Raw genomic sequence first — 27,096 nt, 5'->3', positions numbered from 1 at the left:
TTAGCTTAGCATAAAGAAACAGAAACGGGGAAACAGCTATAGCTTGGCTCCGTCCAAAGGTAACAAAATCCATACTTCTAGCACCTTTAAAGCTCACTAATACGTTACATCTCTTTGCTTAATCTGTACACGTTTAAGAACTACAATGTGTGGTTTGTGATGTGCCATTTTATATTTTTTACACTTTGTTTTTGTGTACGGAACAAACAAACCAGATATAATGCGTTAATTAGTGAGCTTTAGAGGTGCTTGTAGTCTGTTTTTGTTACTATTACCTTTATATTTAGCACAGAGACATTGAGGGTATCGATCTTCTCATCCATCTCTTGGCAAGAAAGTGAATAAGCTCATTTCCCAAAATGTCAAACAATTTCTTTAAGAGTTGTGGTCAACCTGCTGCTTACATGATAGAGACGTGTCTCATACATGTAGGCTAGCTGTGTTCCTCGGTTTCGTTAAAGGCCCTTGTGTTCACATGCCTTCCCCATTACAACACGGCCAGTGGCACATGGCAGCACAGTGGCCGCAGGCGTTGGCTTTTCAGCTGAGCCCAGAACTAGTGCAATGGGTGAGGGGGGCTTGGAGGGGGTGAAAGAGAGGAAGATGTAAGCACATGGAGTCGATGTGCTCGTATGATAATGTCTGCATAAGGATACGGTGACAGCACAGGTTGACTCTGGATAATATGGAGCTGGCTGTGTGTGTGTGTGTCTGTGTGTGTGTGACTCCCTCTATCACATGAAGGAGGGAGGTGAGGGAGCTGAGGAGGCGCAGGGAACGGGAGAGGGGGGGTGTAGAGAGGAAGATATAGTGGGGGAGGCTGGAGAGAGAGAGAGAGAGAGTAAGGCGGCTGAGAGGCGAGGGCCGGTGCAGTGCAGAGCTGGAACGGACACCCAGAGCTCAGCCTTCCTCGGGTTACCATGGAAACCACATTCCTCCCCCGCCTGCATCCCTACAGACTGCTCTGACTCTCTCTATCTATCTCTCTCCTCGCTTCTCTGTTTTTCATCCCGTCTTTTTCATTCCTCTTTTAATTCGTGTCTTTGTTTCTCTCTCTCTCTCTCTCTCTCTCTCTCTTTCTCTCTCTCTCTTTCTGCTCTGCTTTTTACACCGTACACGCATTGAGCACAATCGTGATGATGCACACTCAGCAAGCACACTGACTTCACATGCATCGCTCCCTGTGACAAGGTGAATGGGTAATTCACCGAGTTTATTTTGCATTCCCGTGCACTCGTGGACACATAAGCACTTTGTTTGTTTTCTCAGCATCTCTCTATTTTCTTCTCCTCTATTTTTACTCCCCCTTCTGTTCAGCACCATGCTTCAGTAATGCCCCCTCTAGTCATCGCATTTCTGCCCACACATAGGGCATCGTAGCTTCGTTTCATCCTCAGTTATGGCGTCTGTCGCGGACCTTTCAGCACCTTCATCATATATTTTATCAACCGCTTTCTCCAGCTCATCTCTTAACCTCCTACTTGCACCTCATTTCATAGCTCTCGTTCTTTCTGCTTCTGTCTGTACAAAATCTACGCCAAACGCGTTCCCTCTGATACAATCTCCCACTCTTGCCATCTTGTGTTCCCACATTTCCCTCCACTCCTCATTTTGCTCCACATGTATGCTTCTCTCTCTCTCATTATTCCATCAGTTGGAGGTGCTGTGTTTGGTGTGTGTGGTGGAGCAGCTGTTCTCTGCCACTGCGGCCTATTAATAGGAGTCTTAGCCGTGTGCTAGCTTTTGTTTTCTGTGTGTGCAACGCTGGGAGAGCGTCGTGGAGGCCGCTCGGCAGGTTACATTGGCTTTTAGTACAAAACTGACGAGTATCTTTCATTCTCTCGACCTGACTGGCTTTCTGTCTTAGGGTCTCTCTCCCCTAAGCTATGATTCATTGAACAGTGGAAGCATTCACTGTAAAGTCTCCTTTCAATATCTGCTATTCGTAGGAGAAACAAGTGGATTCTGTTAAGATGCAATGATGCCTAAGAGAGACTTTTAGGACTTGCTACCTCACCCCACTTCTTGCAGTTAGTTAAGGCTACAGTAGAGCAGCTTATTACGTGTTGATATGGAGCTGCCTCTTTAAGACTGCCTCACTACCGACTGTCCTTTTATGGTGCCGCATCCGGTCAGGTGACGAAGGAGTAGTCACACAGCTTCTCTGAGAAATGCCTAGAAATGACTGAAAAGCTCAATACATGGTGTGTGCTGTGGTTGGGGGGGGGTTGTAATGCTCATTACGATAGCATGTGTGTGTGTGTGTGTGTGTGTGTTTATTACAGGCTGTCCAGGTTGGTTTATGTAATAAGGGCCGTGCAGGCTGATGCTGAGCTGATAGTGTTGGGGGAGCTGCAAGGTGGGAAGCGGAGGAGCATCTCTGTTCAAAAGCGCAGGATAATTTCCTCGTTTATGCCATAAATCACAGGTCCTTCTTTTTCATTTGTCAACAGAAGGTCAGAGGTTAGCGCTTTCATTTCACAAGATGAATCACCTAATGCTGTTGATCCAGTCCTTTCCAGTCCAAGCTGTTTAATTGGGCACAATATTTATCAAGGACTGCACACACACAAACGCGTACTCATGCATGTATGTATACACATATGTGCAGGGATATGTGTTTTTGATATCTTTTATATTGCCTTGAGTCCTAAAAGATTGCTATTCTTCTGGGTCTACTAAAGCCAAGTTGTTCTTATTGTATTTTCTTCAGGATAGTTATTAAATTTGGTAAGAGTCAGAGTGTAATTACAAGCTAGCAGTTCAATCATACCCTGCTGCGCAGTGTTCTTTCCGTGTTTGTGGCAATACGTTGTTTCAGTAATTATTTCAGAAAGGTTTTTCTCTTGAAAGTGGAACATCTTTGTCCACGTGTTCGCAGCTGAACTAAAAGATCTTTGATGGTTTTCCATCTCTGGTATTATTTATGTCTCACCACTAAAGAAATGCCAGTAACTGAATATTGCTTTTTTCTGCTTGGCACTGTGTCACAAATGGAAAAATAATCTTATATAGGTGACAGCTTTATTACGTTATAAACTGCGGATTAAATTTGACAATATCATGTAATCTAATACAAGGACACTGCGAACGACAAGCTGAAAAATAATAGCGTAATTGAGTCTAACCAAAACTCAGGACACACAACCGCAACAGAAATTTAACATAATTTTGCACAAAGGTTGTATTTATTGCAGGGCTATGGTATTTGATTACACTATATTGTACCTCTTGTATAAGGTTGCAATTGCCTAGATTTCACTTTATCATCTCTCTAATGAAATGTTTACTCTTAAAGAAGCAGAAGAGATTAAGAGACATTACATTTCTTTAGTGATTAAAACATAGAACATCAAAACAGAAAAGATGTCTTTATCCACAAAAATATGTTGGAAAAATTAGATGTCTTACACGACATTTACGGCAACACTACATTGACCTTCAAGACCTTTTCTTTCCTGTAATAGCTGTAATGTGATTAGTGCATATTAACTTCCTGTATTCCTCTTCCTGCTATGCTTCTGATACAGAAAACCAGCAATTGATTGGCTCTAAAACGTCCTACCAAATTCTTTATATATTTGATATTATGTAATATTTAAAGGGAGAGGTTTCTTTCCCCTAGAGCGACTAAATGTGTCTACACACACAGTTCATATCGCAGATATGTGTGTATATGTGCACGCCCACCCATACAGATGACATATCTGTTCCTTCAGCGCAGGGGATCTTTCTCTGTCCGTCTCTCCTGCCTTTATTATGTGCTTGCCAGTCCATCATTTTGTGTGCCGTTGTACAGTATGTGTTTTGTTTTTTTTGTTTTACTGCAAACCCTCTGTGAGGTAAATGTGATGTGGACAGTTTATAAGAGAGACAGAGTGAGGCTAGGGAAGGATGGTCGCAACATGTGCTCGGTCATGTGTGCTGTGATCGATATGCTTACATCGTCCTTTCAAGCCACTGCCTCGAAGCCCCGCCTCACCGCTCCGATTGGCTCCAGCAGGGTTTGTGGCTGCAGCCGACAATGCAACTTCAGGCATTCAGTGGTTTCTAGTCTCTGTTTAAAGATGCCCAAGTTTCTCCTCTTTTTGCTCTCCCTTTTTTTGCTTGGCAACTCTCTGTAGGTAGTAGAAAGAATATCATTATAATGAAGTGAGTTAGTGTTGCATGTAATTTAGTGTCAGTGAGCCTGCTGTGTGTGCCTCCTGGTAGGGCTGCAGCACAATGCAGTGTGCCCTCGACGGAAAATTCTGCTCAATTTAACAGGAAAGGCTGCACAGATACACTTTAATACACATATAATTTAAAGGCACTATGTCAAAACACTGAAACGGCATTCATGTTTGAGCACTGTAACATGCAGACTATGTACAAATCTCTCCCCCCATGCAGACACACCCAGCTCTGTTCCCCGTCACATTTCATTAATAATGCATATATGCAGGGCTTTTAATGGCGACACTGTAACATTCCCTCTTAGTTCTGTAAAAAAAAAATAAAGCTTCGCCCTCAGTGTCAGGATGCTTTATATCTAGCTGTGATCAACCCACAAATTCATAAGCATGCAAAACGGTTCACAGGCAGTCCAATCGCATTACTGGAAATATAACTGCCACACATACATGAAAGCCATATAGTCTCTCCTTCTCTCTTTTTCCCCCCCTCACACATTCTCTCTCTCTCAATCTCTTCCTCCACCCACTCGAAAAGCCCAAGCGTGTAATCTTGTTGGTTTCGTACACATGTGTTGATGTCATCATTGTGAACATAAAATATTTCCCCTATGGTTCTTTAAACAAGGTTTCAGGAGTGCAGTTTCCTCTCATTGTGCTTATTTTGACCCGATGGTGCACACAGGCAGGACTTAACTATAACATTAATTCAACAGCAGTGCTGCTTTGCCAGTAGTAATACTAAAAAAAGGAAGAGGGGTGATGTAAAGTAATGCAGCGTGATTCAAAGGCATCACTGTTGAGAGGCAGGTCTAGTGATACCCAGGAGGAAAAAAAAAGCATTTTCATGTGCTGCACCTGCCTCCTTTGTGAGATTATATACAGATGTGTGCTGTGACACAGAGCCCGAGGTCGGCAGTCACTTGCACAGGAAAGCTGTTAAGTCTGCAGCTGAACTAGAGATGACCGTGGAGGTGACCAGTGACCAGTCGGAGCAACTGTAAGTTGGATTTTGGCTGCATTGGTCTGATGAAAAACACGGATTAGACTTAGTGGATCAGGGTCGAGGGTTGGCATCGTCAGACTGCAGACTACGACTTCCTGACCTTTTTTATTGAGGGAATAGGCAAATACAATGTTTTCATTGTGCCTTGATTTGTGAAGAAGCAGTACCTTTTCACCCAAGGCAGGCAGCAGTGAGGTTTTAGCTGTCGCGGCCCCTTTAAGAGCAGCTAGTGAAGCGCTCAGTCCTGTTGGTGCTGCTGCTGCTGATGGCAGCGCTGCCAGTTGATTGGCTGTGGCTGTCAGGGCTGAGGTGCTGGAGGGATGCTGCTACGTATCTCTCCCCCTCCCTCCCTCCCTGCCTCTCTCTCTCTCTCTCTCTCTGTGTCTCTCGCTCTCCATCTCCCTCTTGCTTGCTCGCATCCCTCTGAATAATCCACATCTAGGGCAAGCTGGCTGAGAGGCGATCCAGTGCTCAGCTCCTCTCTGCAGGCTGAGAAAAGAGACAGAGAGAGAGAAAGACAACGATTTTCAACGCAGGAGGAAAACCGTGAGATTTTGACAGACCGGGAAGATACCAAGAATTAACAGAAGAAGATTTTCATCTGCGGATATCATTTATTTATACATATTGTTTATATATCTATATATATATTTGTACACACGCATATAGATATTTATATATATATACATTTATCCCTGTACATAACTGTATTTGTGCTTGTCTGTTTATACTAATATTTTTATATGTATTTGTGTGTGTAAATATATATGATATATAAACAAAAGAATATATATATATATCTATGAATTTATATGCGTATCACTGTGAACCAAGAGAAGCAAGAGGAAATTTCTATCATCGGGGCTGGTCTCTGATTGTCTGGTCGTATACAATATTTTGAATATTTCCTTTGATCTTCTACGTCAAGAGGACAAAGACTACGTGCCCATTTTGTATTTTTGTTTTCCTGTTGCTGCTTCCCGTCCCTCTTGATCTTTTTTGTTTTTTTCTACATCCGAGAGGAATAAAGCGGAGAGTGACAGGATTTGACGAAAAAAGGGAAAATCGGTAGAAAAATTCCTGTGATTAGTGTTATTTTCCGTCGGCATTAGCGCTCTGTGAGCCGATCACAGCGTGCTGTGTGAGATCTGAGGAGGCAGCAGAGACAGAGTGCCACGCCGCTCAGCTCAGCGTCAGCCCAGCCAGCGCAGCCAGCATGCACAAACATCACCACTGCTGCAAGTGCCCAGAATGTTATGAGGTGACCCGTATGGCTGCCCTGCGTAGGATGGACGCCCCGTCGTATGGAGGAGACTGGCAGGCCGAGCCCTATGGATACCCGCCTGGGTACGGGGGAGGCCAGACCTTACCCCCTCCGGCCTCAGGGGGAGGTGGAAGCATGGGAGGAGGAGGGGGCACTTTGGGGAGAAGTAAGGGCAAGATTATGTCTGGTGGGGGCCCTGGAGGCCCGAACCCAAAGGGCCAGTCCAAGGGTGGCCCCAAAGTAAACGGCAACAACTCCAGCGGACAAGGAGGATGGTGGCCCGAGTGCACCTGTACCAACCGGGAGTGGTATGACCAGGTAACTCATCTTCTCTTCACTCACTCACTCTGTTAGATAGCTCAGGCCTGTGGGGCCTGGCAGGGGAGGACTGGGATCAGATGAGCTGCTGCTGTAGTAAAACACAGACCATCATGTATCAGCTGTCGCTTTATGGAAGAGAATTCATATTTAGTATTCATCTCAAGCCCTCCGTTTCCCCATTTGTTGCCTGTGGTTCCTCTATCGGAAGCGGAGTAAGGAGAACAGAACAGGACTGATCCAGTTCCATTGCACACACATGGACATGATCTTCATGTTTGGATGTGATGCAGATGACTAATGCTTATACATTTAACACACCTAGTGTATGTCGTCAAAGGCTTACGCTGATGCAGTAACCGTAGGCCAAAAAATGGTGCATTTTCATTCATTGAAGCAGCACCGAGATGCAGTTTGCAATTATTTTAAGTTACCTTTCACGCCGGTAACTGGTAACATTACGGACTGACTATATAAGATGTATAGATTTCTCAGGGATCAGCTAATTGTAGGATTGTGTGTCATTAGCTCAGAGTAGAGGAAGAGATGATGAAATCGATGTCTGATACCAGCTCCATTTCTTATTTTGCCATTTGAGCCATTTTGCTCAAAAAGAATCACAATATAATGAATGAAAAAAAACAGAGAATCAGCAGTAATCTGTGCCCGAACGCTGCCTGTCATACGTGCCGCACAGTGTGAATGAAACTGCCTCTTAACATGCACTCCATTTTGTTTCTATTACCACGGTTTATTTACATGTATTTATAAATCACAGTTGATAAAAGGTCAGAACAGCTTCCAAAGCGCAGTGTTTAATTAAGGAAGGTGCATGTATGCGAGCATGAGAGTGAGCTCGGGTGGGGGAAGGGTGGCTCGGCGAGCATGAGATTCAAGGAACGGTTCGAGCTGTGCATGAGTATGTGTCTATGTAGTCTCGTATTTGCGTCAAGTGAAGCCGCAGCATCGTTTGTAGTCCCTCCGTTTGTGTCTGATCGCTTCTTTTGAGCGAGGAAATGTGAGGCAATAGGAGGAGGGGAGGTGTAGAAGAAGCACTGGGGTAAAATGGAGGCTGAAATTTCAGTAGCAGAGTGGAAGAGATCCCCCTGAGCTGAGCCCACATATGAGCCGCAACCTGACTGATATTAGCAGATCACTACAACCAAGGAGAGCAAACAGAGATTGACACTTTTCTCTTGGTTCGTGTAAAAAAATCTATTGCAAGCCTTTTTTCTTCTGGACCAATCAGGCTTGTTTCATGTTTCACACATTTGAAATCTCACAGCAGATGTGATTATGTAAGCATTTATTGCTTACATGGAGATTTTACTCTCCATCAGTATGACCACCTAATTTATCTACTGCTCATTTCCCATCATATATGTTCCCACATTTAACTTACAATGAAACAAATTAGTCTCTAAATATGTTGCATCGTGATGCGTGTAGGGGTCTTATGTTGTAGATACAGCACCGTTAATGGATAAACTCGTAATCAAGAATTCTATCTGGTCCTGTCCTTTCGAAGGATCCTTGCTCCCCTCATGTGAACGTGCACCACACGAAAATATCCAACCTGGCATTAATGGTTTTAGTCCAGGAGTATGTACATTGGGATAAAAAGAGAATGAATCAGCGATGGGTGATGTTGGGGGGGGGGTAAGGCAGCAGTCAGTGGGGTGAAAATGCTAAGGTTGAAAAAGAGAGAAATAAGCCAATAAAGGCAGGCAGTGGGCCTGGAGAGGGGGAGGGGGTTATGTAAGAGGAGGCAGTTGGTGGTGCTGTCAGAGAGAGAAAGCGAGCGAGGCCCTGACACCGTGGACAAGCATCTGTTCCTCCATCTCTTAAAACAGCCATGTGAACGGCCAGTATACGCTCCCCCCCTTCCTATGAACGGGCCATGATAGCACACGGCATGGATGGAGATGGAGATGGAGATGGAGATGGAGATGGAGATGCAGATGCACACCCACTGCCACCCCCACCTTCCTCAGCTCTCCTCAGTCACCGTTGCTCATCCTTGGGTGGGAAATGTGAATGCTACCCCTCCCCCCACTACCTATACACAGCCGGAGAGCAGGGCAGCGATCACACACGCCCAACCACGCACGTCTATTATCTTATAGCTTTCATAACAACTCGTGTTTTTTGGATGCTAGCACGATGGAAAGCAATAACCTTGCACAGTCATTCAGAATTATCTGAGCCGGCTTTTTTTTTTTTTTTTATAGCTGGATCATTGACATTTTCAAATGGGTTCTGTAGCCGTGAACATTTCATGTATGTGTGAGGAAATCATTAGACTACCACAAGACATAATGATGCCGTATTCATTTTCTTTTTCTCCTCTGTCATCTATTTACTAAACGATTTGTGCTGCTTTTGTCAAAAGCTTGCTAGGTTAATTATGGACAATTCCAGTTGGGATTATAAGAACAATCTTTAAAACAAGAGCTTTTGAATTTAAATCTGAGAAAAGTAGAGACCTCGGTCTGCTGGGAGCTTCAGTCAGAAAGCCCCCGCGGGCGCCAATATGTCTTTGTGTGTTCTCCAGCTCTGTGGCTATGATTAGCTTAAAATATTAATTAGATTTTACTTTATTTATTAGCATCAAGATTTGGTCCAAAATGCTTTGCCAGACCCATTGTTTAGAACAGGCCTCTGTAGTGACTGTGGTGTTTTAAAATTAATGCACAGGCACGGTGGGCGTTCCATGTCGAACGCTCCCAACGGTGATTACGACTCAAAAGCCTTCAGGCCTTGATCGCAAATGTTTGGTTATGTGTGTGTGTACAGTGTGTGTGTGTGCGTCTCTTACAGTCACATTGATCTATCGGTGTCATTGGTTTGTACATCTGTCTGATGAGATTTCGTTCTGGCCGGATTTGATTTGCCAGTCCTGTAACAGCTACCAGGAGAGTGTTAACAGATGGGATTTACATGTGCTCCATGTCCAAATGTCTTGAGCTGGATCCCCTACTATGATCTTGAAAGGCTCAATCTAAAACCTGGAATAGTCTCATCAGATCTAGAGATTTATCTATAAGAGCTTGTCTTGGAATAAAAAGGCTAGAAATATGTGATCTGAATGGAATTGCTCTCAGCATATCCATACGTTATCTTTAAAGAATCAGGTGTGAATGATGACGCCAAGATGGACATTTTACTGCACTTACTGCACGTTTTTGCTTTGTGCATTATCGTGTCATTCATACACCTTTATGTGTGACCTGGCTGCTCAAGTAAGAGAAGTAAATGTGCATATATTGTGTGTAACATTACACATCAGTATTTCTTTTCTCTGATAGATCAGAAAAACAGCAGATCCTTACTTGGGGTTAACCCTCATGACGATGACTAAAGTAGGAATAGAGGGGAGAGCTCTATCTATATCAATGACTGGATAAATACCTTTTAAACCTCACCTTTCACATTTTCAAAATAAAGAATGGAGAAAAGCTATAAGACGTAGTGGATGTAATGATGACGCTTAGCTAGACGTGGCTTAGAGCCGTGAGCACAGGCAGACCCAAAATATTATCCAACTAGAATGGCACTTGGAGAGCGCAGACCTCCGCCCCCTTCTCCGTTAAGTTTGCGCCATCATCCACGTGTATTTTTGCTTATGTTGAGATCAGCTGTACGTAGCGGAGCATCGTAAAACACTTCATTCAAACTGGACAGAAACAAAATAAAACTCACCTAAACCGTCGTTGTTACTCTTTCCAACAATCACCAAGTGTGCTTTGGTCGAACTCAACTGTAATTTCACCGAGTTTAATGTGAAAAAACTCCAAATCTACAGTTGTCCCCTTCCACCCCCCCACTCTCTCTCTGAAGGAGAGAGGCGGGGTCATGCATCATCAACGCGTCATCAGTTACCCTGCGCATGTGTTATACCGAGAGGTCTTAATGTTGTGGTTGATCGGAATCATTAAAAAAATTCCCGAATCCGGATCATGATGAACGCCACCAAACTCTAATTGATTGTTCATTGTGCCACACCCCACCACTGCAAAAAATGTCATTCAAATCCATCACAGACTTTTGGAGTAATCCTGTAAACAGACAAACAAACAAACAAACCAACGCCGGTGAAAACATAACCTCCTTCCTAGGCCTTCGGCCTTGGCGGAGGTAATACGATTTTTCACAAGCTTCTCTGACTCTTACTACTCAAGAAAGGAGGACTCCGCGTAAGGCCAGGCAACCTTAACCTCGAGAAATAAGGACATCTTGAAAGCAGTGCTTTGTTGTGAGCTTTTTCTTATTATCAGAGTCACAATATTTGTTTATTTACCTTCACAAATATTGGTCGTCGATCTCCTTCACGTCACAAGCAGTGGTGTGACGTGGGCCGCCATTTGGGTCATTTGTTTATGTCTTGCCAGAAGAGTCAAGACGATGTCTTCTATTGTTGCCTGAGAGAAAACATCCCAGCTATGGGAGACCCCAGATTTCTTGGTGCATTTTGTTGTCTCTTTAATGGAGCAGTGGGTCCTCGTTGTTGTTAGATGTGACAGTTCTGGCCCTCTGCGAGTCTATGATGTGGTTCTCCTTCTTGCACTAATCCGAGAACCTGATTATTGATTTGATCATATATGTATTGGTTTGATTGTGTATGATATGGTATTGAAGTCAGTGTTCTTAACATTAACATTCACAAAATTAGGAAAGCGACTTTCTGACAAACGTAAACTCAAAGTCATGCATGTCTTTTTGTAGCCTACTGTGTAATTAAACATTATATTCTATGCTAATAATTTTAACCATTCTGAAAGAAATGACCCAAAAAATACAGCACCAAAAATGATAAAACAATCCCACCAGTGATGTCGGAGCACCTGTGATGTCATAATTCCTCTGGCATCACCTTTAAGCTTCAGCATTACCCTGGCATCAGATAACATTTCATCTGCTCCCCCATGCTGTCCCTCCCTCTCTCCCACACTCTCACCCCGACAAGCATTTTTAAAAATTCAGTAGGAGGCAAAAACAGGCTGAAACAGTAATTACCCTTTGAGATGTGTCTATACTGCAGCTCAAACCCTGTATTCAACTAAACAATGTGAGATGTTTTGAAACCTGTTACAGACAAGTGCTCCAAATTTCTTATGATTTTGTTGTGCATTATTGCATCTGCCACAAACTTACATAATGTCTGTTTTAACAACCTGCAGCGAGGTGTAAATGTTTGAAGAGTTTGAATTTCAGCACCGAGAAAACGTGTGATGTGATTTCAGTAAACTGCACGCACGCATGTTTAGCCATCTAGCCAAACATAGATTGCCTTAGACCAAAGGATACAAAACATATTTAGTTCTGATGTTGTGAGTTGTCACAAAAGATGTACTCAACCAACACTGTCATTTCATTTTGGGCAAACAGGGCAGACTTAGGTAGTAAGAGATGCTCTTCTATTTTCAACTTTTGTGTATTTTTACATTAAAAATCTTTTGTTGTGTAGCTGTTCTGAGCGGGCCCACTTGCGTTCTTTTCCGTTTTTTTTTCAAATAGAAACGTCCACTCAGTTGTTAACAAAAGGCGGTGATGTAGGTTACCAAAGTAAGGTAATCGAAGCTAATCAATAAGGTTATGAATAATGTTATTCTAACACTAGCTGAGTCAACGTTAGCTGCAGTTTGGAAATAAGTGAAAGGGTTCATTTGGATTTTTTGGGGGATTATTGCTGTTTTTGTGATTGGAGTCTGGTGGCTTTGCAGAGAACACTATAACGGCTTCCATTCCCCGTTGGAGAGGGCTGTCTGACGGTGAGGTAAAGCAACTGTGGACGAAAGCAGCCCACCTAAAAATTGTGTACAAGTATACGCTATATTTAGAATATTTTCACCGCTTCACCTTGCCCTCAGACAGCCCTTTACAACGTGGAACTGAAGTTGTTATATCGCTCTCTTCAAAGCCACCTGACTGTATTTAAAAAAAACTGTTATTTTACCTCGCAGAACGCGGGAGTTGCTGGTCTACCGTTGCCTTGATCAGTTAGTTAGTGAGTGTTATTGTGTGAGTTTTGGATCCGAACTAACGTGGCGTCCACAGCAATACATTGCTTTGCTTCCATGCTCTGCCTCTCCAAACTGGGAGCGTGCCAACTGCTATCTAAGTCACAGTATGTAACCTTAATACACTGACTATAAGGATGTATTTCTACTGTAAATGTAGCAGGGATCATCATGCAGAAACCTATGTCAGGTCACATGGGAAAACATTTTTAGAAGGGCTTAGGGAAAATTGCATTTTGACGCTAAATCATGCATACTTTGACCAACATTTGAATGTTTGTATTCCAGTACATAAGGATTACCACTGGGAAGCTACAGGATGTTATAAAATAACCCTCAAAAATACCTCAAAATACTCACCCTTTTAGTCTAAGGTATTATGAGTATTTCTTGTAAGTGTTCTTTCAAACTGTGCACACAAGCAATTTAATGATATTTTACCACCAACATGAACAACTCAACGGTAGTTTTATGAGTGTAGAGCAGCTACAGTCACATCTGACTTCCACATCCTTTACTCTAGTGGGACAATTCAGGCAATAAGATCCAGTACATAGTTTCTCCACAATCTTAATGAGCGTCAACATTTTTCAAACATGTTGAAGAGCTACAAGCCAATATTGTTTAATTGAAAATAGTTTCAAAAAGGCTGTTACATGTAATACAAATTTGCAGATTTGGAAGCAAATTTGCAGTCGCCCTACCTTGCGCACCCGTCACTACCTTAATATAGCAAAACGAGAACAAATACACTTGTTGTTTAACTCAAAATGTTTCGATAAACATTTGAAAGAAAAAGAAATTTGTTGCAACATAGACGTTTGGTTCATCCAAGAAAATCATTGTATCTCTTTGCACTCAATGCTTTGGTATTTGAGGTGCATAAAACACAACATTTGTATCAGTTTTCAGTTACACTGAAACAGGTTTTTGCAACAAGAATTTGATTATGATTGAGATGCCAACATCCCATTTTTCTGATCTCATACAAATTCATGGCACATCATTTAATTTTAGTCGTCTGCTAGCAAACCTCCTACATCTTATCTTCCCTTCTGCGCTTGCCCATTTCTCTCCCACACACACGCTGACACACAGTATAAGCACACACACCCATGCCCGACACTGACCTTTACCCAAAAACAAAGTGCTCTTTACCCATGAAAATTTGGGGGTTAAGAGAGGATGGTGAATCATGGGAAATGCACTACGAAACAAGGGAGACATGGTGCACTGCAATATTTATGTGCACTTTGACAAAAGTTTGCTTTTTATACGCTGTGAGAGGGGGGGGGGGGTATGGAAGGAGCGCCTGAGAAAAGGCCAGTCAGACGTTGACGCGAGCGTGCGAGGAAGACGGCCGAGCCACCATTATGGGAGCTGAAGCGGGTTGATGTGTGATGGGGAGCTGCAGTAGCTGTGACCCAGGACCTCAGCTGTGTTGAATCCCACCTCCTACACTTCTCTTAAAAGCCTCCACTCAGTAGCTCTGTTGCTTTACCTTCGCATCACATTCACAGACCAAATCTGCTCTTATTGTTTCAACATGGAGGTCCTCTGTGAAACGCAGGATTCACAGGAATGCGTTGTGTCCTCTGCCAACACAGCTCATCAAGTGCTTTACTCATTACTGCAGTTTGGCTCCAGCTACGTGATGCATATATAGTACAGTTTACAGGTGCAGTCGCCTGAAGCTGCAGATCGTGTGTGTGTGTGTGGAGGTGTGTGTCCTGCTGGAAGCCGAGGCTACCGTGCGCCCCTGTGATCCATATGGTCATTGTCAGAGGCCCTGCCAGGGCTCAGCCCCGTATCAGCTCGCCTGCTCCCCTCTCTGGCTCTCGCTGCCAGCCAGGGGAGGAGAGCAGAGAAGAAAGGAGAAGGGAGGGGAAACGCTGTTTGTTTGTTTGCTTGCCTGCTTTGTTTTATTTAGTTTTTTTTTGCTGATCACAGTAGCGACTGGCCTAGAAATGGGACTGTGCTGCGCAGGGCAAAGTGGACTCCTGATTCAGCGATGGAAGCATCAGATTCTCTGTTATAGAGGGAGAGAAACAAGGGACACGGGGGCCTTTGATGGAATGAGATGGCAGCGTTTAGCGCTACGCCACTGATGCTGTTAATTAAAAGAATCAGACGTCAGTATGTGATAGATTGTATGTGCAGATATGATTTTTTTTTTTTTTCCTGCTATGCTAGACTCGTTTGAGCGAGAATGCGCTAGCATTCTCAGCGAGGTGCACCTGCTCCATCACCCACATGCTGCCGTGGAATATGTGTATATCCAATCAATACCAGAGAAGAGCTAGTCCCTAAGCCTTCTGACTCCTCTTCATTTTTGTGGGGGTGTGTGGGTGCTTTCAACAACGCTTGTGCTTTTATTGCTTTCACTCAACCATCATGTCAGCTGTTATTTTGGACTATTGCACTTTACGATAAGGTACACAAACTCCTGAGTAGTTACAGTAGAACAAGGAGCTTACTGCTGAATAATGAATACCAATTACTAATAATTAGGTTTCAAATAATTTAAAGTCAGTGATTATATAGTTTTTATTTATAATTATTAATATATATATTAATTTATATATAATATAATTATTCCCTGCTTTGTATATTTTCATCAGAAGCCTTCCGGTTTTCTGATCTGCCCCTGCTTTAATTTGCTTTTGGAGAAACTTAAAGCGTCCTCCATGTTTTCCTGTTGTCTTGATAAATCCAGCATTGCATACATTTCCACAGCACTATTTTCATCCGTACAGCGATACAGTCACGTCCCACTCACCCCTCTTCACTGACAGAAATGCTGTTTTCATTCACTAATCACTTCCAGTCCCTTCCATTTTGCAGTTTTTAAATTGCTTTTAAGATACCGTCAATGCTTCCTGCTCAGATGTTTCACATTAAGAGCAATCCTTTGGCTCAAAAGGCTTAATCTTGCCCCATTCTAGGTAGGCTTTTAATTTGAAACATCTGTAGGAAGTGTTGAGTTTTATTTATAGTAACTTACCATGGCTTGATGAGAGATGACAGGGTAGAAATTATTGGAATTTAATGAATGAATGAAAAGACGATTTCTGTTAGACAGGAGATGTGTGGAAATGTACATTATGCTGAATTTATCACGTCAGCTATCAGAGTAATTACACCCCTCCTCCATGTTTTATGCTTGACCTTTACTACTTAACGCTGGACAGCTATTATTTAAGACTTGTCTATTGTTTGAATGCTGGCTTTTATTTGAAAATTAACAGTATATTCAGAGCACATTTACATTAATTAATTATTATCCATATGTCATATGTAAGGGAGCCGATCATTGTTGGGAAATAAACCCTGACAAGGCAATGCGGCAGAAATCAATAGCTTGACACAAAAACGGTCCGCCAGAGTCCGTTTTTTTTCTGGTATCGTGCATGCTGGCTCACAGTCACACTGTTACGGTTTACTGGGAAACTTAAATACAACGGAGCCTTCGTTGGTGTTATTAGTAACACCTATGCTTTTTCTAGCAACGACAAGTCAAAATGTCTGCTCTGAAAAAGGCTTATTGAGGTGGTTATCATTTTAAATTTGTTGATATTATTGCCGATATGATACCTGAGTTTCAGTGCTAATACCAAAGAATACTTTTTCGATGCATTACTTTGAGGAATAAAGAACATTTTTCTACAAAATCCTTTTTTTATTTAACAAAAGAAGCCCAAGTTCCAGAATACCCGAAGATACAGCGTAAAACTAGCTAATTTATTATCTAAATCAGGAACTATCTTCTCAAAGAATCAATAAATATGACTATAAAATCTGACCAGGCATTTGATAACTTTCAAAGGGTTCGCTACCTGGCCATCTTTGATACTCAGCGCTACAGATATAATTCTGTCGGTACCAAAAAAGTACTGAGGTTCAATATTCAGCCGTGATTGTGAGCTTTAAGGTCAGTCACTCACAAATGTTAAGAGTAAAGTCAAAGGTCATTTCTAGCAGCTTATAAGTCACGATGGTGCCTCACATCTTGGAAAATAAAATGATAAAAAAACAAAATCTTGCAGATTCACAGTTGGAAATTAGTCTAACACAATAGTATGCTAAATCTACTCCTATACATTCCTTTAAAGGTAAATTAATTCTTTTGAAAACAATCATTTGTGTTGTGTTGTGTCTCACAAACTGACGTTTTGGTCACATGAGGTTGGTACGAGTTACCATGGTTACACGTCTCCAACCGGCAAGGTGGCTCTCAGGAAGTGACGACGTAAATTATAGCTCAGTGCGTCTGAAAAGATACATACTACTGTTTATTCACATAAAAGTATTTTGAACGATAGTACACTTATTGAGTATGTAGAGCATAGTATGTCATTTCAGATGCAGCCATTGTATTATCAGGAGCTACTTGTTCGCTAGTGCTTGTTCCTCACTCATTCATTGGTAACTACTCAGGAATTCTTTCACCTTATTATAAAGTGTTAGCATTATTTGACATTTCACAACCTATTTTGCACTGTGCTCTCTTAGCCTGCATGTACACATGCAGCCCAGTCTCCTAAATATTACATTCTCACACAACGAAACTGCATTGTGAATTACATTTCGAGGGAAACATCTTGTCGTGGATTACCTTTGTTTTTGACGTATTACAAATACGTTTGTGGTGATAGTCCACGGAAGTCTGCATTGGGAGGAGGTCGGGGTGATGGGCGGGTCAAACAAACACAGGACAAAAGCCATGATGTTTTTTACTAAACCTAACCAAGGAGCATTGTTGGATTTTTTGTTTTGTTTTGTTTCAATTTAAAATGTTAACCTCGTGTTTAAAACTGCGTCCGTAATCCAGGAGAAAATGTTTCCCTCGATACGTAATTGAGAATGCAGTGTAGTTGTTGACAGAGTTAACACGTGACATAAATTAAATGCCCTACAGATTTTCAGTGTTCACAGTAAACAGTCTAATTTTTCATTCATCCCAGCACACTGACAGTAAAAACGCAGGTAGAATACTAATGCTGCTCCATACAAGATGTACTGGAAATTAGTTTGAGCTCCAATTAGTGAACCAAAGTTCATATTTTTAAATCACCAGAACAGAAAACCGAATGGTTGTTCTTTCTTCCATTTTCTGGGAACATGTGTGTATGTGTGTTAATGTGTGTGTGTTTGTGTGTGTGTGTGTGTGTGAAGGACATTTGGCAAAGCAGAGCATTTCTTACCATGTGTGGCGGCTCTGAGTGCCATCTCTGTCTAATGCATTATCCAAGCAGCCCTTCAGCCATTTGGTCTGGCCTCTCATTTTTCTGTGTGTATGTTGTTTTTTTCAGTGTTCTTCATTTCTATCATCCCCCTCCTGTCTTCCACTGCCCTTCTCCTCCTCCGCTCTTTCTTTTTTCATACATAGTACGAATCAAAGGCTTCATTTTCGGGTGTAGAGCAGTGCTTAGAGAGGACGCTGCAGCAGCAAACGACTACCTGTGCTATCAAAATATGATTAGTGCAGTTTAATATGTACAGGACCACCACACCTACGCCTTTTCAGTCGTCGTTTAAAGCTGACTGAGCTTGGGAAGAATTGTGCGACGATTTGAGTTAAACACAAATTCAATTTATATATGATGGAGATCTTGAACGCATGCAAAAATCTGGTTCTTAACCCAGCAACCTTTAACAGCTCATATGACATTTTTAATATATATCAAGCTTTTATTCTAACCAAAATTGTTTTTTACAATCTAGATCTAGTTTTGACCATCATCTGGTTACGATGATATTTTATTTATTGGCTCAGAAATGCTATAGTTTTTTGGGGATTTGACATACAGAAGCTTTTACAGTGGAGTTAGCGGTGTAAAATGAGCACGAGCAATGCCACAGTTTTTTAAAATCTCTTTTACCTTCTTACATCTTGGCCCATATCTCAGCAAGAATGTGTGTAAGTAATATATGTTATCTTAACCTTAATATGGAATGATGGCCAAAAATAACATACTTTTATTCTTTTTAATGTAGGTCTGGTTTCACACTAAATCCACCCACACACGATCACCAGTAAAGTCTCTCTACACTAGCTGTGCCATTGTTCTCCTATGGGGAGAGCGGCGCTGCCCGCCTAGGCGGAGGCGATACCCTTGGCGTGGTGCACCGCTCAAAATTGCCACCGAGCGCTGCGCTCAAAGTTCAATTTCTTTCAACTTTGACCTCGGTTGCCGCTGACCTTTTAAAGTGCGACCAATGAGATAACAACTGCAACTGTTGTTGTTGCCTAGAAACAGTGAATAGCTTCCTTGCGTTGAGCAAAGAGCAAATTTCTTATCATATGAAGGCAGCTTAAGGCGGCCCAACACCAGATTCTTGTTTTGATTGATAATCCATATTGGTCAGCATAAATCATTTTTGGTAATCCTGATGAATTTGGTCAAATCTGGACTAATCTGTGCATTTGATGGCATTCATGGTGACTTTTATTTGAAGATATACTCAAGAAAAAAAATAATTTAGAAGATTAGCGTGATGTAATTATATTAAACCTCTCTTTGTTGCAGTTAAAATTTGGGTAAAAATGATTCAAATTCAGACTGTTGCTATGTGTTTCTCACCTCTTTGCACCATGGTTACAGTCCTGGATCAGCACAAACAGTTATAGTATAATTATACATTTTGAAGACGCAACCAGCTATTTTGAACTGATATCTGTTTCTACAATCTTTTAAAAATTGCACTGTTAAAAAAAATTATTTTCTTCTTCCACTGGGACCTATCCAGTATATAAGTGGCGTTTTATACTTGCAGCTTGTCGTTACTGTATGTGAACATTATAGATATACAGTATATTGTGACAGCATATGTTTGGCTCACATGGACTTCCTGTCTTCCCCCCACTGAGCTGACAGCAAACATTTTCCAGACATATGTCTGTTGTATATATGTGCACAGAACCACAGATGATCCCTTAACATGTCCCCTCAGTTTATTATCAGTCATTATTTTCTATTAGTGAGAATCGACTCCATCTACCCGCTGAGTTTGGAAGAACAGAGCCACACGTCTCAATCACAGAGAGAGAGAGATAAAGAGAGAGCATGCCCTCACCCTGTCACGGATATAAACAATACAAGCAATCCCAGCTTAATATCATACATCTTATTACACTGTTGATAGTACATCTCTGCCTTGAAATTGCTTTTATGAATTTATTACTTTTTGTTTCCCTCCGTGTGTCTGTGCATTTTTGTTAATATTTCTTCACACATGTAACACAACCTTTCAGCCAAATCCAAATCTACATATCATCACCTTCCCTTATGGACATTACAATTTAAATGATCTTATGTAGCATAAACTGTAAACCAATATGTGCATGATGTGTGCGTGATGTCACCTAATAGCTTTCTGAATGGATGGTTTTATGGCTGGAATTTGGGTTTATGGTTTGCTGCCATCTTGACAGTGGTTTGGAAAGCAGCGATCACCACGACTGAGTGTGATAGGCTGAGCCACCTGACAATCAACTGAACACGCAGCCTCTTAAAGGTGCAGTGTGTAGGATTTGGTGGCATCTAGTGGTGTGGTTGCAGATTGCAACCAACTGAGTCCCCCTCTGCTCACTCCTCCCTATCCAAGACTGCGGTAATGTGAGCCGCCAAGTGCAAAACCGTGGTAATGTAAAAACGCGAAAGTCTCTCTCTAGAGCCAGTGTTTGGTTTGTTCGTTCTGCTACTGTAGAAACTCTGTGAAGAGGACCCGCTCCCTATGTAGATATAAACAGCTCATTCAGGTGATTATACACTAATGCAAACATACTGTAGTTATGAACATTATATTTAATTTCTCCTAATAGATCCCCCGAAATGTTACACACTGTTCCTTTAATGAAATAGTAATTCTCAAAATCACCAGAGGGACAAATATGCTAACGGCGGTGACATACTATTAGCTTTTTAGCCTCTAATTTCTTGTTGGAAAAAATATTTACTGTACAATTTTCATCAGTTCAATACAAGTTGAGTTTTCTGTTTTTTTAGATCAACCATTAGAGGAACCTCTATACTGGTTTTACTGGTTTAAATGTATGTAAAGTATATTTCTGTTTGCTCATTCAGTCTGCAGCTGAGCCTTCCCTGCACACCTGTATATGTTCAGCACAGACTGGACAGGTTTAACAGATAAATCCATGTCCTGTGTCGGGTGCAAATCTCAAAACAGATCATTTCCATGTTGGTCAACTTTTATCTGACCAAGCAGGTCATTACCTGATTCTTACTTACAACAATGCAAACAGTAAATACCCATGTTTGCAGGGTCAAAGTAAATGTATTTTGCTGGATTAACATGTTATGTTTCAGCGTATAGCACGTGGTTATCAGGCAGTGGTCCAACCTCTCCGTTGGCAGCCACGTTCTTACTTCTGTGCCGTAATAATAACTTCATTCATGGCTGATTATCTTTATGTTTTAGTGTATCAGCTTTATGTGTTGGCTTTTGTGATTGTCTAGGCTTGCAGTCACAGATGTTCTGCATAATTGAGTTTGTTTTATCACTAAATGAAGGCTGATACTATAAAGTAATCCTCAGCCCATCATTCACATCACGTGTATGTTCATGGTGGATGTTTTTGATGTATAATTAGATGTAAGATTTGAAATAGCAAATGTCTATTCTGAGAATCTGTGTATGAAGTGATATTAAATACGTATAGATAAATATTATATCACAGTTCTGAGGGAAAAATGAAATCTCCTGAACCAGCCTTATAGCACGTGTTAGGTACTTAGCCAATGGGCGGATGTCAAAGCAAGGCCAGATGGATTTTATAGAAAAAGTTTCAGCAAAATTCACACTTCATCACAGATCACACCCATTAAGTACAGTACGACACAAGCTATCGCATCAGTCTTTCATAACAATACAATATTATGTCATTTTCAAATCTGTTCGACTGTCCTTCTTTGCACTGATAAGAATTATTTGCAGCTAAAGCGATGTCTATATTGCATTCTTTTATAAATTAAAACTTGTTTTTGTTGTATTGTCAACTCAGGAATCGCCCTAATACATTAAATCTGCAGAGCGTAGAAATGGAGCAAATATAATTAAAAAAAGTTATTTTTATAAAACGGTCACCATATCCTGACAGTAGTGCATGAGACAGGTAATCTGAAAAAAATTATGTGCCTCTGTGTCTTCCGGTGCTCCTAATGGCATCTGCAAGATTTCACAGACCGGAGGAGAACAACCAATCAGAGCTGATCTGGAGTCTGCCATCCAGCTGCCGTCTATGAGAGCCACGAGTCAATCACTCGCGAACTCCGATCAAACGGTCAAACTAGGCAGCGCTGATCAAATATGAATCAATATTATGTTACGTTAATGCTTATTTCTCGCCTCAAATGTTTTCAGAATCATCCTGTAGTTTACTGTTTAGCTGTAAAATGAGAAAGTTTGTGACCCGGCAGCCATGTTGAGATCAAGTTGAGGAAATACCGAGCACCGCCCACCAGCCAGAGCACAACCAATTGTAACGCTCTCTCTGAAATGACCTGTGATTGGTCAAAGTCTCCCGTCACAGGCTAGATTTTTTTAAAGCCTGAAAACAGAGAGAAGTCTAGTTTTCTCTCAGAACACTTGAATTACAATATGCTGAAAGGTTTTTATGGATTTTTTGCCCCATGATGCCAAAAAAATGTTGCCTACTGAAGCTTTAAGTGGAGATTGTGGTGTCTGTCAATGCTCATGATTCATTTGACAAAATTTGATATTGATACTTTAAAATAGGAAGTTTGCATTTGGGCTCTTTTCCATTCCCAAAAGCTGATCCTACAGATCACAACTTTTTTTAGACATAATATTCTGTCATCATAAACAGTGAAATTAAAGGCCAACTGCTGCCATCTAACAATGACAGATGGAGTTACCTCTAAGCTGAAGAAGTCCGTCAAGCTGAGACATGTGAGGGAAGAACAAAGCAGACATTTGTGTTTTGATGTGCTCTACATAGCAGCTGGAAATAAATCAGTACACATGATTGTGAAATGCCAGTGTCATGTCTGCCTCGGCATATAGGGGGAGGACTACTTTTAAAGCTGCAAGATGCCCACACTGTGCTCTTCCAGGTGTACATTATGTTTCTTCATGACCTTATAAATAAATGTCAACTGTTGAGTGACCTGACCATCCATATGACAAACATGTATTGATATTTTGAAGACAGAAAATACAAGCTTATTGTATTGTACAGTTTCACGAGGAGAACTTTACAAATGCGATACCAAGGATGAGTCATTGATTGGTTGATACAGCAACTTTTCAAATATATGTTAATGTACTAATTATTTACAAATTGCAAAAACCTTTCCGAAACATTTCCTTTTTGTTTTATTTTCAGTGGCAGTATTATTTCCAATCCGGGAAATATGATCTTCTTATATTGCACAAAGGTTATATAGGGTGTCGGATGAACGTTGAGAGTAAAATGCACATGACTTTGCCCAGAAATTTGCATCCTGTATCCCACTCGTTGTAATGTTTAGGCAACTAAAAACATTGTCATTTTGGTTAAATATCTTTTCCTAACCTTACTTGAAATGTTAAAGGAATAGTTTGACATTTTGGGAAATATATATATATATTTTCTTTCTTGACAAAGAGTTGATGAGAGGTTTGATACCACACTCATATCTGTACGTTAAATATGAGTTAGTTTGGCTTAGCATAAAGATTGGAAGCAGCAGGAAACAGCAAGCCTGACTCTGTCCAGAGGTTAAAAATACATCTGCCTACCAGTACCTCTAAAGCTGACTAATTAACACTCGTATATATTAATCTTGTTGTTTTATTAGTTAACGTTTGGACAGAGCTAGACTAGCTGTTTCCAGTCTGTAAGCTAAGTAAATCTCTTGCATCTAGCTTCATATTTAGCGTACAAGTATCAATCTTCTCATCTAACTCTTAGTAAGAAAGCAAGTAAATGTTTCCTAAAATGTCAACACAATTTCTATAATCATACTTTAGATGCCAGGAGTGGGTATTGTCGGGGAAACAATGAGGAATACGGCGTGTTGACGGTGAACATTTTGCAGATTGTTCAGTTTTGTGTATGTGATCCAGCTATGTTTCCTAAATATAGATAGATATCGATCGTCATATGTCATAAAAAACGCTCAATCCCGTGTTCACAATGTCGAGGAAAGCAGCAATGCCGAGCCCTCCTGAATGTGAACCAGCGAGTGTCTTTTCAGTTGTCAGTTTGGGCTGTGATGATGCAAGAGGAGGAGGGGATGCAGGGAAGCGGGGGAGGGATGGGAAGGTGGAGAAGGAGGTGAAGAAATGAGAGGTGTGGCGTGAAGAAAGGGATGAGAAGGGGTAGAAGCCAGTAAGGAAGAGGAAGGAGGGGGGATATGGGATGTGAGCATGTGCTCAGACACAGTCCCGTGTGTTGCCATGGTGCAGGCTCAGTCAGAGCTGCACAGTAGCTTTGCTGCTCAGCTAGCTAATTACCCACAGACTGCAATGTTGATACGCAGGCGGCCGAAGCCTTCTGGAGCTTTGTTGCGATTGCCGCACTGACACACGAGTACAAGTAAAGGAACAACCTATTTATATGTAGGGAAACGTATCTAAGATGAACTAAAAAATGCCTTTCTAAAAGTGTGCAGTAGGTACGTGGTGAGCAGCGTTATTGAACGTCGTAGTGATGCTCTCTGCTGTGTCAGCCATGCCACTTGTGTAATATAAAGAGCTCTTCCAGCCCAGAGCTTCATTGTCCGTAGACCGCCGCTGCTTACTGAGAGCCTGCAGATCCTGATCAGCCTGCTTATAAAACCCAATATGGGCCATTGTGGATTAATATTCACCATTAAAATTTCCAATTATGTAATCAGCCAAATCCAAGCCCTGCATATGCTCGCTAGAATATCTCAGCAGGCAGGAACGATGGAGGGGAGGGAGGAATGATGCAACATCAGTCCATGCACCCAGAAATCAAGAATCATTTGTTTTAACAACGATCTTAAGGGGTTGAAGAAATTACTTTTTACCAAAATAATGTTTAATGTAACCAGGTTCAAATGAAAATCTTCTAAAATTCAGAGTTAAGGTGTGTCTTTCAGTAGATGCAAAGAACATATCGCAGTATTTCTTTCTACAAACACTGATGTATACGCCTTGTCAAAGCATCCATTGTGTTTGATTATGTGTCAGAATATTAAGTCAGTACATGTTCATCTTCTCTTTTTGATCCTGTGGAACAATTTTACTAAGTGATAAGCAATTTTGAGTGTTAACAGTGCAGACAAATCCTCCTCGAAACTTAAATCCTATTTTAATCTCATGATGTTGTTTGTTTAAAACTAATCTCAACACAATACTTATACGCTTGTTGATTTGTCAAATAAATCAGGTTTTATTTATAAAATTCAAATTAGTTTAAGGATGCATTGAGAGTGAAGGACGGATCAACATATTACATTTCAAATTAATAATAATGATTTTGTCACACTCATAAATGCAGAATAAATGCTGTAACTAATGATTTATTTAGAGCTGAAATGTATCGATTAGTTGATCGACAGAGAACTAATCCTTAACAATTTTCATCATGGATTAGTTGCTTGAGTCTTGTTTTAAGCCAAAATGCTCAATATTCACTGGTTCCAACTGCTCATACGTGAATACTTGCTGGTTTTCTTAGTTTTCCATGATAGTAAACAGAACATGTTTGTGTTTTGGACAAAACAAACTGTTCAAACAAACCCGATTTGAGATAAATTGTGGTGCACATTTTTGACCAGACAAACAATTAATCTATTAATCATTGAAATATCCATCAGATTATCCCATAATGAACATTACTGTTGGTTGCATCCCTAATTACAGCCTTTATGGATTAACATGTGGATTATTTTTATGATTAATCCATAAAGATACCGAAAGATGTTAAATTGACTATGATAAAATCGAAACAAGCAGCAAATCCTCTCATTTGAGAAGTTGGAACCAACAATTTAGTGCTTCACAAATTACTTTAACCGGTCATGCGATTATCAAAATTGTTGCCAATTGTTTTCCTGTCAAACGACTAATCTATTAAGCCCCTTTTCCACTCGACAAAAAACCCACCTACACTAACCTCTGGCCTTTGTCTTCAGTGGGAAAGGTTACAGTCGGCGTTCATTCACTGGGCAAATTCTTGCCCCTTTTCCGACGTGATGCTGTGTGACGTGTGAATATATAATAAATAAAATCAACAGGGATTTGGACAATTCTTATAATTTATTAACATACAAAACATGCAATTAATATGCTCGCCTGAAAGCCACCAGACAACAGTAATTTTATGGTGATAGTCGTAAAATTCACTTCATTCAGATTCGACAGAAACAAAATAAAACTCATCAAAACCATCTTTGTTAGTCTTTCCTTTGTTCCATCAATCACCAACTCTGGTTTGATCAAAATTAAACCTTAATTCACAGAGTTAGATGTGAAAAGATACAGCCGTTATATGCGCTCCTCAAAGCTACCAGACACCATTGACAGAAACAGTAATTTTACCTCGCTGATTATCATGAAACTCACTTCATTCAGATTCGACAGAAACAAAATAAAACTCATCAAAACCGTCTTTGTTAGTCTTTCCAATGTTCCAACAATCACCAACTCTGGTTTGACAGTTCGAAAGAGTAACAGATATAAAAAAAGAAGTAACCACCGTAACGTTTTCACTGTTTGCTAAACCTGCTTCGTGACGTCGAATGTGACACAGCAGGGAAAAAATACAGAAAGGAAAGTGCAACAGCACCGGCATACTTGCAATGGGAAAGAAGTCTATCACCTAGTTTAAGCAGAATTTGCAGATGCGCACTAATTTTGTTGGGAAAGGGGTATTAATGAACTAATTGTTTCAACGCTACAACTCTATCAGGATCATCATTAATGTTTCAGTTTCTGGGAGGATTTTCAGTTTAAGCACTTGTGCATTTTATATTTATACATTCTGAAACTGTCAACTACAGTTTATCTTACGGTGTTCATATTGTATTTTTATGGCCAGGGTCCATATATTTTGTATTTCATATATTCTGTCCAACAGAGCAGGTTTGTTGCGTTTTGACAGCCAGCTGTCTCATCACATGAACCTCTGTTAAAAGCCTTAATGGTTCGAGTGTTTTCAGATCAGTGTGTCATCTCTCCAGTGCAATAAGGCGGCTGCTCTAATCACACGTTCTTTAGGGGACGCTGTGCCTGAACACAACCCGAGGTGGGCAGAGAAGAAGGGTAAATCTGGACCCTCGACAGGAGGCAGATTGATTTGGCAATCGCCAAAGTGCTACA

At 41.1% G+C, this 27,096-nt stretch overlaps 1 protein-coding gene across 9 annotated transcripts in view; it reads left to right on the top strand.

Annotated features, from left to right (window-relative positions):
- The window catches only part of dlg3 (discs, large homolog 3 (Drosophila)), a 95,354-nt gene that overhangs the window by 17,915 nt on the left and 50,343 nt on the right, over positions 1–27,096 (top strand). Inside the window, exon 1 of one of the 9 annotated variants that reach the window (XM_037780803.1) lies at positions 65–6,760. The exons of 7 other annotated variants lie outside the window; for them this stretch is intronic. In XM_037780803.1, the coding sequence (XP_037636731.1) occupies positions 6,395–6,760 (366 nt within the window). In that variant the 5' untranslated portion in view covers positions 65–6,394. Of the gene's footprint in view, positions 1–64; positions 6,761–27,096 lie in introns of those variants that run through there. One more of the 9 variants, XM_037780801.1, reaches the window with a different exon arrangement.

This window comes from Sebastes umbrosus, chromosome 9 (assembly GCF_015220745.1).
Source record: "Sebastes umbrosus isolate fSebUmb1 chromosome 9, fSebUmb1.pri, whole genome shotgun sequence".
In the NCBI taxonomy this organism is placed as follows: Eukaryota; Metazoa; Chordata; class Actinopteri; order Perciformes; family Sebastidae; genus Sebastes; species Sebastes umbrosus.
This window is presented reverse-complemented; position numbering and strand designations above follow the sequence as displayed.